Source organism: Bombina bombina, chromosome 3 (genome assembly GCF_027579735.1).
Source record: "Bombina bombina isolate aBomBom1 chromosome 3, aBomBom1.pri, whole genome shotgun sequence".
In the NCBI taxonomy this organism is placed as follows: domain Eukaryota; kingdom Metazoa; phylum Chordata; class Amphibia; order Anura; family Bombinatoridae; genus Bombina; species Bombina bombina.
This window is the reverse complement of record NC_069501.1, coordinates 365,709,932-365,731,504: the sequence shown is the minus strand read 5'-3', so window position 1 is coordinate 365,731,504 and position 21,573 is coordinate 365,709,932. Positions and strand designations below refer to the sequence as shown.

The 21,573-nt window shown below is 38.1% G+C and overlaps 1 protein-coding gene across 1 annotated transcript in view; it reads left to right on the top strand.

The window, feature by feature from the left end:
• Positions 1-21,573, top strand: part of LOC128653290 (amine oxidase [flavin-containing]) — a 372,917-nt gene that overhangs the window by 321,590 nt on the left and 29,754 nt on the right. The window contains exons 6-10 of the mRNA XM_053706494.1: positions 1,282-1,423; positions 9,452-9,601; positions 18,021-18,180; positions 19,073-19,169; positions 20,814-20,867. Of these exons, the coding sequence (XP_053562469.1) occupies positions 1,282-1,423; positions 9,452-9,601; positions 18,021-18,180; positions 19,073-19,169; positions 20,814-20,867 (603 nt within the window). The remainder of the gene's footprint in view (positions 1-1,281; positions 1,424-9,451; positions 9,602-18,020; positions 18,181-19,072; positions 19,170-20,813; positions 20,868-21,573) is intronic.

The window sequence follows — 21,573 nt, the reverse complement described above, 5'->3', positions numbered from 1 at the left end:
ATGAGTCTTGATTTCAGCTGCGACATTCAGATGTTAGGGTCAGAATTTGACGTAAACAACATGAAAGCATGGATCCATCCTATCTTGTATCAACGGTTCAGGGTGGTGGTGTAATGGTGTGGGGGATACTTTCTCGGCACACTTTGGGCCCCTTAGTACAAATTGAGCATCGTTTAAACGCCATGGCCTACCTGAGTATTGTTGCTGACCATGTGCATCCGTTTATGACTACTTCTTTTGGCTACTTCCAGCAGGATAATACACCTTGTCACAAAGTACAAGTCATCTCAAACTGGTTTCTTGAACATGACAATGAGTTCACTGTACTCCAATGGCCTTCACAGTCACCAGATCTCAATTCAATAGAGCACCTTTGGGATGTGGTGGAATGAGAGATTTGCATCATGGACATGCAGCCGACAAATCTGCAGCAACTGCGTGATGCTATCATTTCAATATGGACCAAAATCTCTGAGCAATGTTTCCAACACCTTGTTGAATCTATGCCACGAAGAATTAAGTCAGTTCTGAAGGCAAAAGTGGATCAAACACAGTACTAGCAAGGTGTACCTAAAAAAGTGGCCGGTGAGTGTATATATATATATATATATATGTATGTACATATACATATTTAGACATGTGTATGTATGTATCTCTATGTTAAAGCTCATATAACTTTTTTATGCAAAATATTTTAATTTTATTTTATTATACAGTGTTAGGAGTGTAACTGTACTTTTAAATCTATTTTTTATGGTTTTTGTTCTACTTTTTAGTCGAGTGTAATCGTTAACCAGAGGTCTGAAGTCATGTTATGTCTCTGGATTGCAAAATAATTAAAAATGCATTGAAACAATTTATTTCCTATGCTTTACATTTGAGTGATTGACAATATATACTATCCATGTATAAAAAAAATAGTGTGAAATTAGCTGATACCACAATTTTCATTATCCAATTACTAATATTTATCTCTGAACATTGATACTCAATACCTAATACTCTTGTGTTCAAATTTCCTGTTTATTTTTAATAAGGTAAAACATAAGGATGTGTGATTGTCTGTTTGTTTGCAATGTAATGGTAAAATATTTTTTATTTATTTAATATTTGTTCTCCCATTTGAATGTTTCTGTAGAATGAAAATTAAATAAATATTTGTATATTAAATAGCATTTTCATTAGTGTTGTTTAATCTCAATACTCCCCATGTATTGAGGTATCCAAAGCATTGAAGACGGATTTCTCCTTTTAACTAGTATTTTGTTACTTTTCCTTCAGTGCTGCAAAGAGGTTTGCAACTCTTTTTGTGAACGTAAATGTGACTTCAGAGCCTCATGAAGTTTCAGCGCTTTGGTTCTTGTGGTACGTGAAGCAATGCGGAGGAACTACAAGGATTTTTTCAACTACTAATGGAGGGCAGGTAAAATAAAAGAGTTACTTGCTATTCTATTACTTCTAAAGAAATAACAACATGTCAATAAGGCTCAATATAGAATGAAAGTATAAATTAAACTACATGTATCTGCATATTCCACTTAAAATGAAAGTTATGTGATTCAAAATATTTTACAGAAATTTGCAGGAAAGCGTAATTTAAAAGAATTATGAACTGACACACTCCACTAATATTGTTCAATGGAAGAATAAGTAATTAGCTATATTTAAATTGTCAGCTAATCTCTAAAGCTACTTTAAAATATAAATGATAGTGACAATACTGAGTGTGAATATATAACTGATACAAATGTAACTGAAGATTTAATAGTACCTTGTTTTAATGGATTCCTTTCACAATTACAAAAGCCATTAATGCTGGGATCCCTTCATTCAAACTGAATTGAACTCTGTAATGTTGATTGCATTGTATTTAGTAAATGCTTTCAGTATTTAAAACTCCCACTAGGCACATTTATTTAACAAACAACATTTTAGTTTGCATTCAGATACAGGAATAGTAAGCTGAGGAGGTTTTAGCAAATTTTCTTGTCCTTCTGTCTATATGATGAAAATATCATCTATGTAGCGATAATCTTTATACGGTTTATGGGGGTGGGTGGTTAGGAAAATCTGTTCAAGCCATAAATAGGTTTGTGTATTGTGGGGCCATTTTATCGCTACATAGATGATATTTTTATCTTATGGACATAGGAGAAGAACATTTTCAAGCCTTCTATAACTCATTCCATCCATAAATTAAACTTAAAATTAACTTTTCAAAGCACAGCGTTAGCTTCTTGGACTGCACAATAACCATAAGCAACGGCAAACTCCATTCTCCCATCTAAAAAAAATCTGCAGACAGATGTAGCTACCTTTACAGCACCAGTTTTTATCCCAGTCATACCAAACATGCCATTATCTATAGCCAAGCTATCAAATAACATTGTATTTGCTGTTATAATGAAGGCACTGTCAAAATAATTCAGAGAAAATTGATATAAGACAAGGACAATAAACAAAACAATTAAATCTGCCCTAAAAGCACCACTTGAACAATTTCTGCAATACAAAATAAAGGAAAGCACAACACAGACTCCTTTTGTAGACACATACAACCTTGTTCTACAGAACATACGCATAATCATAAAAGATCTACAGCCACTTCTTGTAGAGGATACTACACTTAATATTGGCATTTAAACTATCACCTAACCTGAAACAAACTAATCTGTAGTAAATTGAGCTTAGACAAGGGCAACATACAGAATGCACCAAATGTAGCAAAAAGGCCCTTCACAATCGCAAAACTTACAACATTAAGGGAGAGTACTAATATATGTCTGTAAATGTGGTATACATGACATATGTGACTTGGGAAGCTACATAGGAGAAACTGGACAAAAACTGCACCTTTAAAATGAATCTACATACACACTCCAATAAAAACCATAAAGAAAACAAATACTGTATCCCAATTGGACACAACTTCTCACAGACTGGCCACTCTATTGGAAACCTCACCATTAAAATGCTGAAAGGGAACTTTAAAAGCACCCAGGAACGGAAAACATTTGAAATTAAAATGGTGACATATTTCAAAACCATAAACATATGAATGCAGATTCCAGCTTCTTGACAATTTATATAGTAAGCTCCTTAACATCTGTCATTGGCTTGTACACATATGTACTTGTTGACATCAGTGATTGCCTGCACCTTATATTTGAATATGTTATGTACATACAGTATATCTCAGCAATTCTCTGTATCCAACATTTACTGTTTTAAACGTATCCAACCTGCCAGTGTGTTTTCTTTCCAATTGGCATGGGAATTCAAATCCTGGCCACCAATAGGAGGCAAAGAACACCCCAGCAAAGCTGTTAAGTATCACTTCCACTTCCCATAAACCCCAGTCATTCTTTGCCTTATACATCAGGATGGATATGTGAAGATGGTGTCTGAAGAAAATTAATCCGTTAATGGGTAGTTTCCCTACAAGCAAGGATTGGGGCAATGCTGTTTCCATGTAATCCTCTTTAGTAAGAGTAATGGTGGCTATTAGCAGTTGGAGGCCGGTGAGTGTTATGCTAACCCCTTTATAGAAAACCAAGGTTAGTTACTCTGCTTTTCTCTTGTTAAGTGTATCCAGTCCATGGATCATCCATTACTTATGGGATATTCTCCTTCCCAACAGGAAGTTGCAAGAGGATCACCCACAGCAGAGCTGCTATATAGCTCCTCCCCTCACTGTCATATCCAGTCATTCTCTTGCAACTCTCAACTAAGATGGAGGTCGTAAGAGGACTGTGGTGTTTTATACTTAGTTTATTTCTTCAATCAAAAGTTTGTTATTTTTAAATGGTACCGGAGTGTACTGTTTATCTCAGGCAGTATTTGGAAGAAGAATCTGCTTGCGTTTTCTATGATCTTAGCAGAAGTAACTAAGATCCTTTGCTGTTCTCACATATTCTGAGGAGTGAGGTAACTTCAGAGGGGGAATAGCGTGCAGGTTTTCCTGCAATAAGGTATGTGCAGTTAAACTATTTTTCTAGGGATGGAATTTGCTAGAAAATGCTGCTGATACCGAAGTAATGTAAGTAAAGCCTTAAATGCAGTGATAGCGACTGGTATCAGGCTTATTAATAGAGATACATACTCTTATAATAGTGTATTTTAAAACGTTTGCTGGCATGTTTAATCGTTTTTTATATATGTTTTGTGATAAAACTTATTGGGGCCTAGTTTTTTCCACATGGCTGGCTTGAATTTTGCCTAGAAAAAATTACAGACACAGACATCCAGCTTCTTCCTGCATGATCCAGGACTTCTATGAAGGGCTCAAAAGGCTTCAAAAGTTGTATTGAGGGAGGTAAAAAGCCACAGTAGAGCTGTGGCAGTTGTTGTGATTGTTTAAAAAACGTTTTTGTCATTTGTTATTCCGTTTTTGGTATTAAGGGGTTAATCATCCATTTGCAAGTGGTTGCAATGCTCTGCTAACTAATTACATACACTGTAAAAATTTTGTTAGTGTAACTGCATTTTTTCACTGTTATTTCAAAATTTGGGAAAATTTGTGTTTCTTAAAGGCACAGTAACGTTTTTTTATATTGCTTGTAAACTTGTTTTAAAGTGTTTTCCAAGCTTGCTAGTCTCATTGCTAGTCTGTTTAAACATGTCTGACACAGAGGAACCTACTTGTTCATTATGTTTGAAAGCCATGGTGGAGCCCCATAGGAGAATGTGTACTAAATGTATTGATTTCACCTTAAACAGTAAAGATCAGTCTTTATCTATAAAAGAATTATCACCAGAGGGTTCTGTCGAGGGGGAAGTTATGCCGACTAACTCTCCCCACGTGTCAGACCCTTCGTCTCCCGCTCAGGGGACGCACGCTAATATGGCGCCAATTACATCAGGGACGCCCATCGCGATTACCTTGCAGGACATGGCTGCAATCATGAATAATACCCTGTCAGAGGTATTATCTAGATTGCCTGAATTAAGAGGCAAGCGCGATAGCTCTGGGGTTAGGAGAGATACAGAGCGCGCAAATGCTGTTAGAGCCATGTCTGATTCTGCGTCACAGTATGCAGAACATGAGGACGGAGAGCTTCAGTCTGTGGGTGACATCTCTGACTCGGGGAAACCTGATTCAGAGATTTATAATTTTAAATTTAAGCTTGAGAACCTCCGTGTATTGCTTGGGGAGGTATTAGCTGCTCTGAATGACTGTAACACAGTTGCAATTCCAGAGAAATTGTGTAGGCTGGATAGATACTATGCGGTGCCGGTGTGTACTGACGTTTTTCCTATACCTAAAAGGCTTACAGAAATTATTAGCAAGGAGTGGGATAGACCCGGTGTGCCCTTTTCCCCACCTCCTATATTTAGAAAAATGTTTCCAATAGACGCCACTACACGGGACTTATGGCATACGGTCCCTAAGGTGGAGGGAGCAGTTTCTACTTTAGCAAAGCGTACCACTATCCCGGTTGAGGACAGTTGTGCTTTTTCAGATCCAATGGATAAAAAATTGGAGGGTTACCATAAGAAAATGTTTATTCAACATTTATTTTATTTTACAGCCCCTTGCATGCATTGCGCCTGTCACTGCTGCGGCGGCATTCTGGTTTGAGGCCCTGGAAGAGGCCATCCAGACATCTCCATTGAATGAAATTATTGACAAGCTTAGAACGCTTAAGCTAGATAACTCATTTGTTTCTGATGCCATTGTTCATTTGACTAAACTAACGGCTAAGAATTCCGGATTCACCATCCAGGCGCGTAGGGCGCTATGGCTTAAATCCTGGTCAGCTGACGTGACTTCAAAGTCTAAATTACTCAACATTCCTTTCAAGGGGCAGACCTTATTCGGGCCTGGCTTGAAGGAAATTATTGCTGACATTACTGGAGGCAAGGGTCATACCCTTCCTCAGGACAGGGCCAAATCAAAGGCCAAACAGTCTAATTTTCGTGCCTTTCGAAATTTCAAGGCAGGAGCAGCATCAACTTCCTCCGCTTCAAAACAAGAGGGAACTGTTGCTCATTCCAGACAGGCCTGGAAACCTAACCAGTCCTGGAACAAGGGCAAGCAGGCCAGAAAGCCTGCTGCTGCCCCCAAGACAGCATGAAGGAACGCCCCCCTATCCGGAAACGGATCTAGTGTGGGGCAGACTTTCTCTCTTCGCCCAGGCGTGGGCAAGAGATGTTCAGGATCCCTGGGCATTGGAGATCATATCTCAGGGATATCTTCTGGACTTCAAAGCTTCTCCACCACAAGGGAGATTTCATCTTTCAAAGTTATCAGCAAACCAGATAAAGAAAGAGGCATTCCTAAGCTGTGTGCAAGACCTCCTAGTAATGGGAGTGATCCATCCAGTTCCGCGGACGGAACAAGGACAGGGATTTTATTCAAATCTGTTTGTGGTTCCCAAGAAAGAGGGAACCTTCAGACCAATCTTGGATCTAAAGATCTTAAACAAATTCCTCAGAGTTCCATCATTCAAAATGGAAACTATTCGGACCATCCTACCCATGATCTAAGAGGGTCAGTACATGACCACAGTGGACTTAAAGGATGCCTACCTTCACATACCGATTCACAAAGATCATCATCGGTTCCTAAGGTTTGCCTTTCTAGACAGGCATTACCAATTTGTAGCTCTTCCCTTCGGGTTGGCCACTGCCCCGAGAATTTTTAAAAAGGTTCTGGGCTCCCTTCTGGCGGTTCTAAGACCGCGAGGCATAGCGGTGGCTCCGTATCTAAACGACATCCTGATACAGGCGTCAAGCTTTCAAATTGCCAAGTCTCATACAGAGATAGTTTTGGCATTTCTGAGGTCGCATGGGTGGAAAGTGAACGTGGAAAAGAGTTCTCTATCACCACTCACAAGAGTCTCCTTCCTAGGGACTCTTATAGATTCTGTAGAGATGAAAATTTACCTGACGGAGTCCAGGTTATCAAAACTTCTAAATGCTTGCCGTGTCCTTCATTCCATTCCACGCCCGTCAGTGGCTCAGTGCATGGAAGTAATCGGCTTAATGGTAGCGGCAATGGACATAGTGCCATTTGCACGCCTGCATCTCAGACCGCTGCAATTATGCATGCTAAGTCAGTGGAATGGGGATTACTCAGATTTGTCCCCTCTACTAAATCTGGATCAAGAGACCAGAGATTCTCTTCTCTGGTGGCTTTCTCTGGTCCATCTGTCCAAGGGTATGACCTTTTGCAGGCCAGATTGGACGATTGTAACAACAGATGCCAGCCTTCTAGGTTGGGGCGCAGTCTGGAACTCCCTGAAGGCTCAGGGATCGTGGACTCAGGAGGAGAAACTCCTCCCAATAAATTTTCTGGAGTTAAGAGCAATATTCAATGCTCTTCTAGCTTGGCCTCAGTTAGCAACACTGAGGTTCATCAGATTTCAGTCGGACAACATCACGACTGTGGCTTACATCAACCATCAAGGGGGAACCAGGAGTTCCCTAGCGATGTTAGAAGTCTCAAAGATTATTCGCTGGGCAGAGTCTCACTCTTGCCACCTGTCAGCGGTCCACATCCCAGGCGTAGAGAACTGGGAGGCGGATTTTCTAAGTCGTCAGACTTTTCATCCGGGGGAGTGGGAACTCCATCCGGAGGTGTTTGCTCAACTGGTCCATCGTTGGGGCAAACTAGAACTGGATCTCATGGCGTCTCGCCAGAACGCCAAGCTTCCTTGTAACGGATCCAGGTCCATGGACCAGGGAGCAACACTGATAGATGCTCTATCAGCTCCTTGGTTCTTCAACCTGGTCTATGTGTTTCCACCATTTCCTCTGCTCCCTCGACTGATTGCCAAAATCAAACAGGAGAGAGCATCAGTGATTCTGATAGCGCCTGCGTGGCCACGCAGGACCTGGTATGGAGACCTAGTGGACATGTCATCTCTTCCATCATGGACTCTGCCTCTGAGGCAGGACCTTCTAATACAAGGTCCTTTCAATCATCCAAATCTAATTTCTCTGAGACTGACTGCATGGAGATTGAACGCTTGATTCTATCAAGGCGTGGCTTCTCCGAGTCAGTCATTGATACCTTAATACAGGCTCGGAAGCTTGTCACCAGGAAAATCTACCATAAGATATGGCGTAAATATCTTTATTGGCGTGAATCCAAGAGTTACTCATGGAGTAAGGTTAGGATTCCTAGGATATTGTCCTTTCTCCAAGAGGGTTTGGATAAAGGCTTATCAGCTAGTTCTTTAAAAGGACAGATCTCTGCTCTGTCTATTCTTTTGCACAAGCGTCTGGCAGAAGTTCCAGACGTCCAGGCATTTTGTCAGGCTTTGGTTAGGATTAAGCCTGTGTTTAAAACTGTTGCTCCCCCGTGGAGCTTAAACTTGGTTCTTAAAGTTCTTCAGGGAGTTCCGTTTGAACCCCTTCATTCCATTGATATTAAACTTTTATCTTGGAAAGTTCTGTTTTTGATGGCTATTTCCTCGGCTCGAAGAGTCTCTGAGTTATCTGCCTTACATTGTGATTCTCCTTATCTGATTTTTCATTCAGACAAGGTAGTTCTGCGTACCAAACCTGGGTTTTTACCTAAGGTGGTTTCTAACAGGAATATCAATCAAGAGATTGTTGTTCCATCATTGTGTCCTAATCCATCTTCAAAGAAGGAACGTCTTTTGCATAATCTGGACGTAGTCCGTGCCTTGAAGTTTTACTTACAGGCTACTAAAGATTTTCGTCAAACATCTGCCCTGTTTGTCATTTACTCTGGACAGAGGAGAGGTCAAAAAGCTTCGACAACCTCTCTCCTTTTGGCTTCGGAGCATAATACACTTAGCCTATGAGACTGCTGGACAGCAGCCCCCTGAAAGGATTACAGCTCATTCTACTAGAGCTGTGGCTTCCACCTGGGCCTTTAAAAATGAGGCCTCTGTTGAACAGATTTGCAAGGCTGCGTCTTGGTCTTCGCTTCACACCTTTTCAAAATGTTACAAATTTGACACTTTTGCTTCTTCGGAGGCTGTTTTTGGGAGAAAGGTTCTACAGGCAGTGGTTCCTTCTGTTTAAGTTCCTGCCTTGTCCCTCCCATCATCCGTGTACTTTAGCTTTGGTATTGGTATCCTACAAGTAATGGATGATCCGTGGACTGGATACACTTAACAAGAGAAAACATAATTTATGCTTACCTGATAAATTTATTTCTCTTGTAGTGTATCCAGTCCACGGCCTGCCCTGTCCTTTTAAGGCAGGTCTAAATTTTAATTAAACTACAGTCACCACTGAACCCTATGGTTTCTCCTTTCTCGTCTTGTTTCGGTCGAATGACTGGATATGGCAGTGGGGGGAGGAGCTGTATAGCAGCTCTGCTGTGGGTGATCCTCTTGCAACTTCCTGTTGGGAGGGAGAATATCCCACAAGTAATTGATAATTCGTGGACTGGATACACTACAAGAGAAATAAATTTATCAGGTAAGCATAAATTATGTTTTTTTTTAATGCATTTTTTTTCTTTTTAAAGGAGAGAAAATTTGTTGGAGGATCTGGACAGATAAGTGAAAAAATGGCAGATTATTTACAAGGGAGAGTTAAACTACAAAGACCAGTAGTACGCATTGACCAATCAGCAGAAAATATTGTGGTGGAAACACTAAATCATGAAGTATATGAGGTAATTATATTAATGTCTAGGTATTTTATGTTATTTGTTGGTTATGTTGCAGAAAATTAGGCATAGCTATAATTGTTTCAGAAACATTTTATAAACTAGTAATATGTTTTCTCATCCTTATTAATTAGTCTTTTTTACGGCTAGATAAGAGTTTTGCGTTATGAGGGGTGCGGAGCTAACTTGCACGTTATTGTCACCTCTCACTTCCCTACAGCGCTGGTATTACAGGTTTATAAAAACCCAGCGTTATCAGACAAGAAGTGAGCGTAGAGCAAAATTGTGCTCCATACCGCACTCCAATACCAGCGCTGCTGAAAGCTGCTGTGAGTTGGTTTTACGTGCTTGTGCATCAATGGGGAGAGCCAGCTGAAAAAAAGTCTTAACACCTGCAAAAAAGCAACGTAAAGCTCAGTAACGCAGCCCCATTGATTCCTATGGGGAAACAAAATTTATGTTTACACCAAACACCCTAACATGAACCCCGAGTCTAAACACCCCTAATCTTACACTTATTAACCTCTAATCTGCTGCCCCCAACATCGCTGACACCTACATTATACTTATTAACCCCTAATCTGCCGCCCGACATCGCTGACACCTACATTATATTTTTTAACCCCTAATCTCCCGCCCCCAATGTCTCCGCAACCTACCTATACTTATTAACCCCTAATCTGCCGCTCCTAACATCGCCGCCACCAGTGGCGGTTCTAGACAAATTTTACTGGGGAGGGCCAAGATGGGGCCAGTGTTTAATCAGGGGGGCACATTAAAAAACGGAAACAAATATATGTGTGTGTGTGTGTGTGTGTGTATGTATTTGTGTGTGTGTGTGTGTGTATAAATGTATATACACGCACATATACACGCATACATACACACACACACAAATACATACATACACACACACACACATATATATATATATACATACATACACACACTAAGTAAAAAAATAAATAAAGAAAAAGAAAAGACTATGCACTTAACTAGTGCTACATAGTTCAGATAGCACATTCAATGAAAATGGTGTCAAATAATTATTTACATACATTAGAAAAATAAGGAAAACTCTCAGTCATTATAGAGTTGTGGAGGTTAGAGGGCAGACTTACATCTCTTCTGTTCTGGCAGTGTAAAGGCTAGAGAGAACGTCTGCAAAACCAACCAGTGACACTTCTGGAACTCTTATCTGCAGACTGCAGCTGTAAGATGCCCCGCACCGCCCCCACAACAGCCCGGGAACTGAAGCACATCTCTGAAAGGGGAGGGGGCACAAGTTTTACTTCACTTTGTTAACCCCACGCTTTGACTAGACAGTGTTTCAGGGACAGGGAAGCAGATAAATAGCCTTGATCTTGTCTGGTATTTTTCAGTCAGCTCAGTGGCCAGCACAGGGGGGGCCAGGGACATTTTTATATGGGCACTGGCCCCTGTGGGCCCCTGTGTAGAACCAACCGCCCCTGGCCGCCACCTACCTACATTTATTAACCCCTAATCTTCCGCCAACGTCGCCGCCACTATACTAAATTTATTAACCCCCAAACCTAAGTCTAACCCTAACACCCCCTAACTTAAATATAATTAAAATAAATCTAAATAAAAATTACTATCATTACCTAAATAATTCCTATTTAAAACTAAATACAAGTAGCCCTCAGTTTACGCCGGGGTTAGGTTCCAGAAGGAATGGTTGTAAATCGAAACCTTTGTAAATTGAAACCCAGTTTATAATGTAAGTCAATTGGAAGTGAGGGAGTTAGGTTCCAGGCCCCTCTCAAAATTGTCATAAGTAACACCTAATACATTATTTTTAAAGCTTTGGCATGAAGACTTTAAATGCTAAACAGCATTATAAACCTAATAAAAATAATCACACAACACAAAATATATAATTTAACTTAAGTTAAATGAACAAAAACATTTGCTAAACAGCATTATAAACCTAATAAAATAATCACACAACACAGACTTCACTTGCATTTTTCTGCAAACAGTTCTTTCTATGCATTCCAGTCTGGACTGATTTATAGACAGGAAGATCTTGTTCCTTTGTAATCTGCTCGATAGCTCAGGTCTGGTTAAACTGATTAATTTCAGCTTGCTTGGCTTTGCTGCAACACAAGCGGACAGCTCCGCCTACTGGCTATTTTAATCAATGCACTGATTCTCAATGCTTTTCAATAGCAGTTACATGACTGGAAAAAAAGGTTGTTATTCTGAAACGGTGCAAATTGAACCGTTGTAAACCGAGGGCCACCTGTATATTCTGTGTTGTGTGATTATTTTATTAGGTTTATAATGCTGTTTAGCATTTAAAGTCTTAATTTCAAAGCTTTAAAAATAATGTATTAGGTGTTACTTATGACAATTTTGAGAGGGGCCTGGAACCTAACTCCCTCACTTCCCATTGACTTACATTATAAACTGGGTTTCAATTTACAACGGTTTTGATTTACAACCATTCCTTCTGGAACCTAACCCTGGCGTAAACTCAGGGCTACCTGTACTTACCTATAATATAAACCCTGTAGCTATCTTAGGTTTTATTTTTATTTTACAGGCAAGTTTGTATTTATTTTAACTAGGTAGACTAGTTAGTAAATAGTTATTAACTATGTAATAACTACCTAGCTAAAATAAATACAAATTTACCTGTAAAATAAAACCTAACCTGAGTTACACTAACATCTAACCTTACACTACAATTAAATAAATGACCTAAATTAAATACAATTACCTAAATTACAAAAAAACCAACAACACTAAATTACACAAAATAAAAAAAGAAATTATCAGATATTTAAACTAATTACACCTATATTATTGCCCTATCAAAATTAAAAAAGCCCCCCCCCCCCAAAAAAAAAATAGAAAGAAACCCTAGCCTAAACTAAACTACCAATAGCCCTTAAAAGGGCCTTTTGCTGGGAATTGCCCCAAAGAAATCAGCTCTTTTACCTGTTAAAAAAAAAAAAACACCCCCCCCCAAACAATAAAACCCACCACCCACACAACCAACCCCCCAAATAAAATCCTAACTAAAAAAACCTAAGCTCCCCATTGCCCTGAAAAGGGCATTTGGATGGGCATTGCTTTTAAAATGGCATTTAGCTCTTTTTTTAATTGCCCAAACCCTAAGCTAAAAATAAAACCCACCCATCCTCAACGAAGCCGGGAGAAGTCTTCATCCCGGCTTCTCCCGGCTTCGTTGAAGATGGATGTCCGGTCTTCAAAACTGTAAGTGGATCTTCGGGGGCTAGTGTTAGGCTTTTTTAAGTGTTTATTGGGTGGGTTTTATTTTTAGCTTAGGGTTTGGGCAATTGAAAAAGAGCTAAATGCCCTTTTAAGGGCAATGCCCATCCAAATGCCCTTTTTAGGGCAATGAGGAGCTTAGGTTTTTTTAGTTAGGATTTTATTTAGGAGGTTGGCTGTGTGGGTGGTGGGTTTTACTGTTGGGGGGTTGTTTGTATTTTTTTACAGGTAAAAGAGCTGATTTCTTTGGGGCAATGACCTGCAAAAGGCCCTTTTAAGGGCTATTGGTAGTTTAGTTTAGGCTAGTTTTTTTTTTGATAGGGCTATTAGATTAGGTGTAATTAGTTTAAATATCTGATAATGTTTTTTTTATTTTGTGCAATTTAGTGGGGTTTTTTTTGTAATTTAGGTAATTTAATTTAATTTAGGTAATTTATTTAATTGTAGTGTAAGGTTAAGTGTTAGTGTAAGACAGGTTAGGTTTTATTTTACAGGTAAATTTGTATTTATTTCAGCTAGGTAGTTAGTAAATAGTTAATAACTATTTAGTAACTACAGGTGGCCCTCGATTTACAAAGGTTCAATTTACACCGTTTCAGAATAACGACCTTTTTTTCCAGTCATGTGACTGCTATTGAAAAGCATTGAAAAGCAGTGCATTTATTAAAATAGCCAGTAGGTGGAGCTGTCCGCTTGTGTTGCAGCAAAGCCAAGCAAGCTGAAATTAATCAGTTTAACAAGACCTGAGCTGTCGAGCAGATTTCAAAGGAACAAGATCTTCCTGTCTATAAATCAGTCCAGATTGGAATGCATAGAAAGAACTGTTTGCAGAAAAAATGCAAGTGAAGTCTGTGTTGTGTGATTATTTTATTAGGTTTATAATGCTGTTTAGCCAATGTTTTTGTTCATTTAACTTAGTTTAATTATATATTCTGTGTTGTGTGATTATTTTATAAGGTTTATAATGCTGTTTAGCATTTAAAGTCTTCATTTCAAAGCTTTAAAAATAATGTATTAGGTGTTACTTATGACAATTTTGAGAGGGGCCTGGAACCTATCTCCCTCACTTAATTGACATACATTATAAACTGGGTTTCAATTTACAACTCTCAGTCATTATAGAGTTGTGGAGGTTAGAGGGCAGACTTACATCTCTTCTGTTCTGGCAGTGTAAAGGCTAGAGAGAACGTCTGCAAAACCAACCAGTGACACTTCTGGAACTCTTATCTGCAGACTGCAGCTGTAAGATGCCCCGCACCGCCCCCACAACAGCCCGGGAACTGAAGCACATCTCTGAAAGGGGAGGGGGCACAAGTTTTACTTCACTTTGTTAACCCCACGCTTTGACTAGACAGTGTTTCAGGGACAGGGAAGCAGATAAATAGCCTTGATCTTGTCTGGTATTTTTCAGTCAGCTCAGTGGCCAGCACAGGGGGGGCCAGGGACATTTTTATATGGGCACTGGCCCCTGTGGGCCCCTGTGTAGAACCAACCGCCCCTGGCCGCCACCTACCTACATTTATTAACCCCTAATCTTCCGCCAACGTCGCCGCCACTATACTAAATTTATTAACCCCTAAACCTAAGTCTAACCCTAACACCCCCTAACTTAAATATAATTAAAATAAATCTAAATAAAAATTACTATCATTACCTAAATAATTCCTATTTAAAACTAAATACAAGTAGCCCTCAGTTTACGCCGGGGTTAGGTTCCAGAAGGAATGGTTGTAAATCGAAACCTTTGTAAATTGAAACCCAGTTTATAATGTAAGTCAATTGGAAGTGAGGGAGTTAGGTTCCAGGCCCCTCTCAAAATTGTCATAAGTAACACCTAATACATTATTTTTAAAGCTTTGGCATGAAGACTTTAAATGCTAAACAGCATTATAAACCTAATAAAAATAATCACACAACACAAAATATATAATTTAACTTAAGTTAAATGAACAAAAACATTTGCTAAACAGCATTATAAACCTAATAAAATAATCACACAACACAGACTTCACTTGCATTTTTCTGCAAACAGTTCTTTCTATGCATTCCAGTCTGGACTGATTTATAGACAGGAAGATCTTGTTCCTTTGTAATCTGCTCGATAGCTCAGGTCTGGTTAAACTGATTAATTTCAGCTTGCTTGGCTTTGCTGCAACACAAGCGGACAGCTCCGCCTACTGGCTATTTTAATCAATGCACTGATTCTCAATGCTTTTCAATAGCAGTTACATGACTGGAAAAAAAGGTTGTTATTCTGAAACGGTGCAAATTGAACCGTTGTAAACCGAGGGCCACCTGTATATTCTGTGTTGTGTGATTATTTTATTAGGTTTATAATGCTGTTTAGCATTTAAAGTCTTAATTTCAAAGCTTTAAAAATAATGTATTAGGTGTTACTTATGACAATTTTGAGAGGGGCCTGGAACCTAACTCCCTCACTTCCCATTGACTTACATTATAAACTGGGTTTCAATTTACAACGGTTTTGATTTACAACCATTCCTTCTGGAACCTAACCCTGGCGTAAACTCAGGGCTACCTGTACTTACCTATAATATAAACCCTGTAGCTATCTTAGGTTTTATTTTTATTTTACAGGCAAGTTTGTATTTATTTTAACTAGGTAGACTAGTTAGTAAATAGTTATTAACTATGTAATAACTACCTAGCTAAAATAAATACAAATTTACCTGTAAAATAAAACCTAACCTGAGTTACACTAACATCTAACCTTACACTACAATTAAATAAATGACCTAAATTAAATACAATTACCTAAATTACAAAAAAACCAACAACACTAAATTACACAAAATAAAAAAAGAAATTATCAGATATTTAAACTAATTACACCTATATTATTGCCCTATCAAAATTAAAAAAGCCCCCCCCCCCAAAAAAAAAAATAGAAAGAAACCCTAGCCTAAACTAAACTACCAATAGCCCTTAAAAGGGCCTTTTGCTGGGAATTGCCCCAAAGAAATCAGCTCTTTTACCTGTTAAAAAAAAAAAACACCCCCCCCCAAACAATAAAACCCACCACCCACACAACCAACCCCCCAAATAAAATCCTAACTAAAAAAACCTAAGCTCCCCATTGCCCTGAAAAGGGCATTTGGATGGGCATTGCTTTTAAAATGGCATTTAGCTCTTTTTTTAATTGCCCAAACCCTAAGCTAAAAATAAAACCCACCCATCCTCAACGAAGCCGGGAGAAGTCTTCATCCCGGCTTCTCCCGGCTTCGTTGAGGATGGATATCCGGTCTTTTTTAGTTAGGATTTAATTTAGGAGGTTGGCTGTGTGGGTGGTGGGTTTTACTGTTGGGGGGTTGTTTGTATTTTTTTACAGGTAAAAGAGCTGATTTCTTTGGGGCAATGCCCTGCAAAAGGCCCTTTTAAGGGCTATTGGTAGTTTAGTTTAGGCTAGTTTTTTTTTTGATAGGGCTATTAGATTAGGTGTAATTAGTTTAAATATCTGATAATGTTTTTTTTATTTTGTGTAATTTAGTGGTTTTTTTTTTGTAATTTAGGTAATTTTATTTAATTTAGGTAATTTATTTAATTGTAGTGTAAGGTTAAGTGTTAGTGTAAGACAGGTTAGGTTTTATTTTACAGGTAAATTTGTATTTATTTCAGCTAGGTAGTTAGTAAATAGTTAATAACTATTTAGTAACTACAGGTGGCCCTCGATTTACAAAGGTTCAATTTACACCGTTTCAGAATAACGACCTTTTTTTCCAGTCATGTGACTGCTATTGAAAAGCATTGAAAAGCAGTGCATTTATTAAAATAGCCAGTAGGTGGAGCTGTCCGCTTGTGTTGCAGCAAAGCCAAGCAAGCTGAAATTAATCAGTTTAACAAGACCTGAGCTGTCGAGCAGATTTCAAAGGAACAAGATCTTCCTGTCTATAAATCAGTCCAGATTGGAATGCATAGAAAGAACTGTTTGCAGAAAAAATGCAAGTGAAGTCTGTGTTGTGTGATTATTTTATTAGGTTTATAATGCTTTTTAGCCAATGTTTTTGTTCATTTAACTTAGTTTAATTATATATTCTGTGTTGTGTGATTATTTTATAAGGTTTATAATGCTGTTTAGCATTTAAAGTCTTCATTTCAAAGCTTTAAAAATAATGTATTAGGTGTTACTTATGACAATTTTGAGAGGGGCCTGGAACCTATCTCCCTCACTTAATTGACATACATTATAAACTGGGTTTCAATTTACAACGGTTTCGATTTACAACCATTCGTTCTGGAACCTAACCCCGGCGTAAACTGAGGGCTACCTGTATTCTACCTAGGTAAAATAAATAAAAACTTGATTGTAAAATAAAAATAAACCCTAAGATAGATACAATGTAACTATTAGTTATATTGTAGCTAGCTTAGGGTTTATTTTATAGGTAAGTATTTAGTTTTAAATAGGAATTATTTAGGTAATGATAGTAAGTTTTATTTAGATTTATTTTAATTATATTTAAGTTAGGGGGTGTTAGGGTTAGACTTAGGTTTAGGGGTTAATAACTTTAGTATAGTGACGGCGACGTTGGGGACAGCAGATTAGGGGTTAATAACTGTAATGTAGGTTGCGGCGATGTTAGGGACAGCAGATTAGGGGTTAATAATATTTAACTAGTGTTTGCAATGAGGGAGTGCAGCGGTTTAGGGGTTAATATGTTTATTCTAATGGCGGCGATGTGCAGAGCGGTAGATTAGAGGTTAATACATTTATTATAGTGTTTGCGATGCGGGAGGGCCTCAGTTAAGGGGTTAATAGGTAATTTATGGGTGTTAGTGTACTTTTTAACACTTTGTAGTGTAAAACTCATAACTACTGACTTTAGATTGCGTTACGAATCTTGCGGGATAGGCTGTACCACTCACTTTTTGGTCTCCCATAAAAAGCTTGTAATATCGGCGCTATGGAAGTCCCATTTAAAAAAGACTTTACGCAAATTGCGTAAGTTAATTTGCGTTACGGCCAAAAAAGTGTGCGATGCCCCTAAACCTGCAAGACTCGTAATACCAGCGGTAGTGAAAAAGCTGTATTATCAGCCTTAACACTGCTTTTTCACCCATACTGCAAAACTCGTAATCTAGCCGTTCGTTTGTAGTTGAAAATGTGGTTTGCAATTAACCCTTGTTATCCTTTTTTCTTTTTTAGGCCAAATATGTTATAAGTGCCATTCCACCTGCTCTTTGTCTGAAGATTCACTTTAATCCTGAATTACCTCCATTAAGAAATCAGCTGATTAATCGTGTTCCCATGGGTTCAGTAATAAAGTGTATGGTTTACTACAAAGATGCCTTCTGGAGGAAGAAAGGTATTTTGGAGAAGTGAACATTTATTTTATTCCCTGTATGTGTGTTTCTTTCACGTTTAGAAATTCTTAAGAATTTGAGACATCATACACCTCAGCCATGTTTTCCTGAACACTTATGAGTTATACATGCTGCAGGGTGTGCAGATAGGAACATGAATTTCAACTCTAGACATCACACAAATAGTGACAATGAACAACACTATTCATGTTCCTCTCTGCACACCTTGCAGCATGTATAGTTCAAAAGTGTCCAGGAAAACATGGCCGAGGTAGCAACCCTACATACAACACAATTTACAACTGCCTAACAAAATTATTCAGTGATGTACTTCAAAAAGACTTCTGGGTGAAATAATTGTATAGAGTTTGGAATTAGTAGGAACATAAAAATAGATATATTTAAATATTTAAATTGTACTATGGGCTACACGCAGTAGCTTAATCTTAGCGGGCTTAAAGGGACAGTAAGCACCTTGCAATTACAAGGCATTTCTGTTCTGTTGCTAAAGACTAACATATCAGCCAAGTCTTAACATATTTTTTGCTGCAATTATTTCTCAATAGCCAAACTCCACCCACCATTTGCTTTATTTGGAGAAGCCAATTAAGGCTTTAGTCTGCAGACAACAAGTCTAGGCACTGTTAGAAAGTTAGTAAAAATGTAATGATATACAGACATGTAGCTTGGTTATACCCTTGAGAAGTCAGCAGGTGCATTTTAAGTTCTTAGAAATTGCTCTATATTCAGTGCTAAATTACAAAAAAAAGGGAGCAAAAAAAAACGTTGATTCATTATGCATAACTAAGCATTTTATAGAAAAATCTCAAGGTATACTGTCCCTTTATATTTGTAGAGGCCACAACAATTGACTGACCTTTGCAATTTTGTTAGATTATTGTGGAAGCATGATTATTGAGGATGAAGAGGCAGCAATTGGATTGACACTTGATGACACCAAGCCAGATGGCACTGTGCCTGCTATAATGGGGTAGGTATTAATACCATTGCATCAATATATATATGCCAAAAGCCTGCTTCACTATTTGTTATGATTTTAAAATGTAAAGCTGGAAACAGTACAGGGAAAAGAGCACCTTACTTTTTAACTTAACTAAAATTAAGATGGTGAACAGATGCTAAATATGGAACCATAATGTGTGTATTTGGAATAGTTAGGAAATCATAGCTCACATGTTGTTTATATGGTGGCTTTTTTCCATTTTTGCATATTTCTGCAAATGAAAGTTATTTTCATGAGCGTCTGCTGAATTTTTTCAGAGGTAATATACAACTGCAATGGCAAGTGGGTGTGCCGATCCCTACTATAGAAGAAACCCACAGTTTTCAATCAAATAAAAAAAAAAAAAAAAAAAAGGTGTATTTTGCCATTGGAAAAGTAGTTTGCATATCCTCATTTTTCATCAGTACTGTGAGGTCCCTCAGAGAATTGTAAAAAAGGCACATTTTTGCTTCAGGGCTGTTTATCTAGCTATGCAGGGTTCTGGATGTGAAGGAGAGAAACTTGCAATTAAAATATGTTTAAAAAAAAAAAACTAAGATTAAACTTAGTTTCTTTCCATGCTGGCGAATTTTCGATCATTTTATTTAGTTTTTTTTATGTACCCTTAAAGCTTTATATCCCTGGAACTAAGTAAAATCTTTTTTTCCAATACAAACTATGATTATTCTCAGTGGCTTCCCCAGAAATCTCTTCTTGCAGGGGCACCTCCAGTAGGCTCGTTAGTAATTTGTGGACATGGCCTCATCGGTAAGGTGAGATTGGGTGGGACCAGGCATGTTATGGATGGGACTGGGCATGCCGCAGGCAGAGCTAGGTGTGCCAGTGCCTGGGCAGAGTGGTGTTGGGAGGCCCAACCATTTTGCTGGGGACTAGTGCCCCGCCCCCGGTGACAACGCTGATTATTCTGCCCCAAATCATCCAGCTGTCTATGTTCATCAGGGTTTTGCTGTAGCCTTGTCTAGAAATGTTTGTTTAAATGTAAACTATAAAAAAATGTCCATAAACTTTGAGCCAACCCAAATCAATTATGAGACGGAAATTTTCGCTCTGCTTATTTACAGCACTACACATAATTATGTAACTGCGCAGTGAACAAAATTTCTCCAATACCTCCATTAGAGGAACTCCCCACATTTAGTGAATCGTTTCCATCCACAGCATACCACAAATTGTTAAGTTTTTAGTTTTGTTCTTTGTGTCCCACTGATTACATGTGATAGAATACAGTAAACATTGATGTCTTATTGAACTTTTTTCTAGAATAATTTCTAAAATTATTCTTTTAGAGTGATTTTAGAAATGGGTCTAGCCCATATTTTATGTACAGGAAATAAGCAGCACTACTATTAAAATAGACAGTCTGTTTGTTTTTGGTGTAACTTTCATAAACATCCGTCTAAGGCTCTTTACAAACCCTTAATCATTGCCTAATGATTGAATTCTATGGGACCTCAGAGGTGGACCGAAAGGTGGTGGATTAAATCCGTAGCTTAATAAATTGAGCCCATAAACAGGAGTTACATTCTCAAACTTTTATTGTACAGTTAACAATACTAATTAAATAGGTGTTCTGCTTCATACGTTTTTTTTTTTCTTTCTTGTTTTGATTAGATTTATTCTTGCCCGGAAATCCAGGAGACTAGCTCATCTCACCAAAGAGGAAAGGTATGTTGGAAAGTGAAACTTATTTCATTGATGTAAATTAATGTTGTATGAAGCTGTTTTAATACAAACAATATATTATTTTATTGCATACTTGTCAACAATGTTTATTCAAGAAATTCATTTTATAATTTTTTTTCACACAAAGGTCTATTAAAGGGGACAGTAAAGTCAAAATTAGATTTCCATGATTTCAATAGAGTATACAAATGTAAACAACTTTACAGTTGACTTCTATTATCTAATATGCTTTGTTCTCTTGGAAGTATTTGATGAAAATAATACCTAGGTAGGCTCATGAGCAGAAATTGACTACTGGTAAATATTATTTACTTGCCAGATGGTCTCAGCTAGCTCCCAGTAGTGCATTCCTGTCCCTTCAACAAAATATACCAAGAGAATGAAGCAAATTTGATTATAAAAATAAACTGTAAAGTTGTTTAAAATGGTATCTTCTATCTGAATTATGATTCCTTTTAGCAATCGTGAAAAAGAATGTGTATTTGGCATTATATTAATTAATTTGGAAATGCCTGCTAAACTGTATTGCGCCATAAAACAGCCCATTACAGTTACTTCTATATTTGTTTACACCTTTATTAACCACTTAATAACAAGCAGAGTATCCTGTACGTCTGATCTTTTAATGCATCGGTTAGCGATGGTGCAGATCGTTGGTGGGTGGGAGCCATAGCAGGAAGGCGGGTGG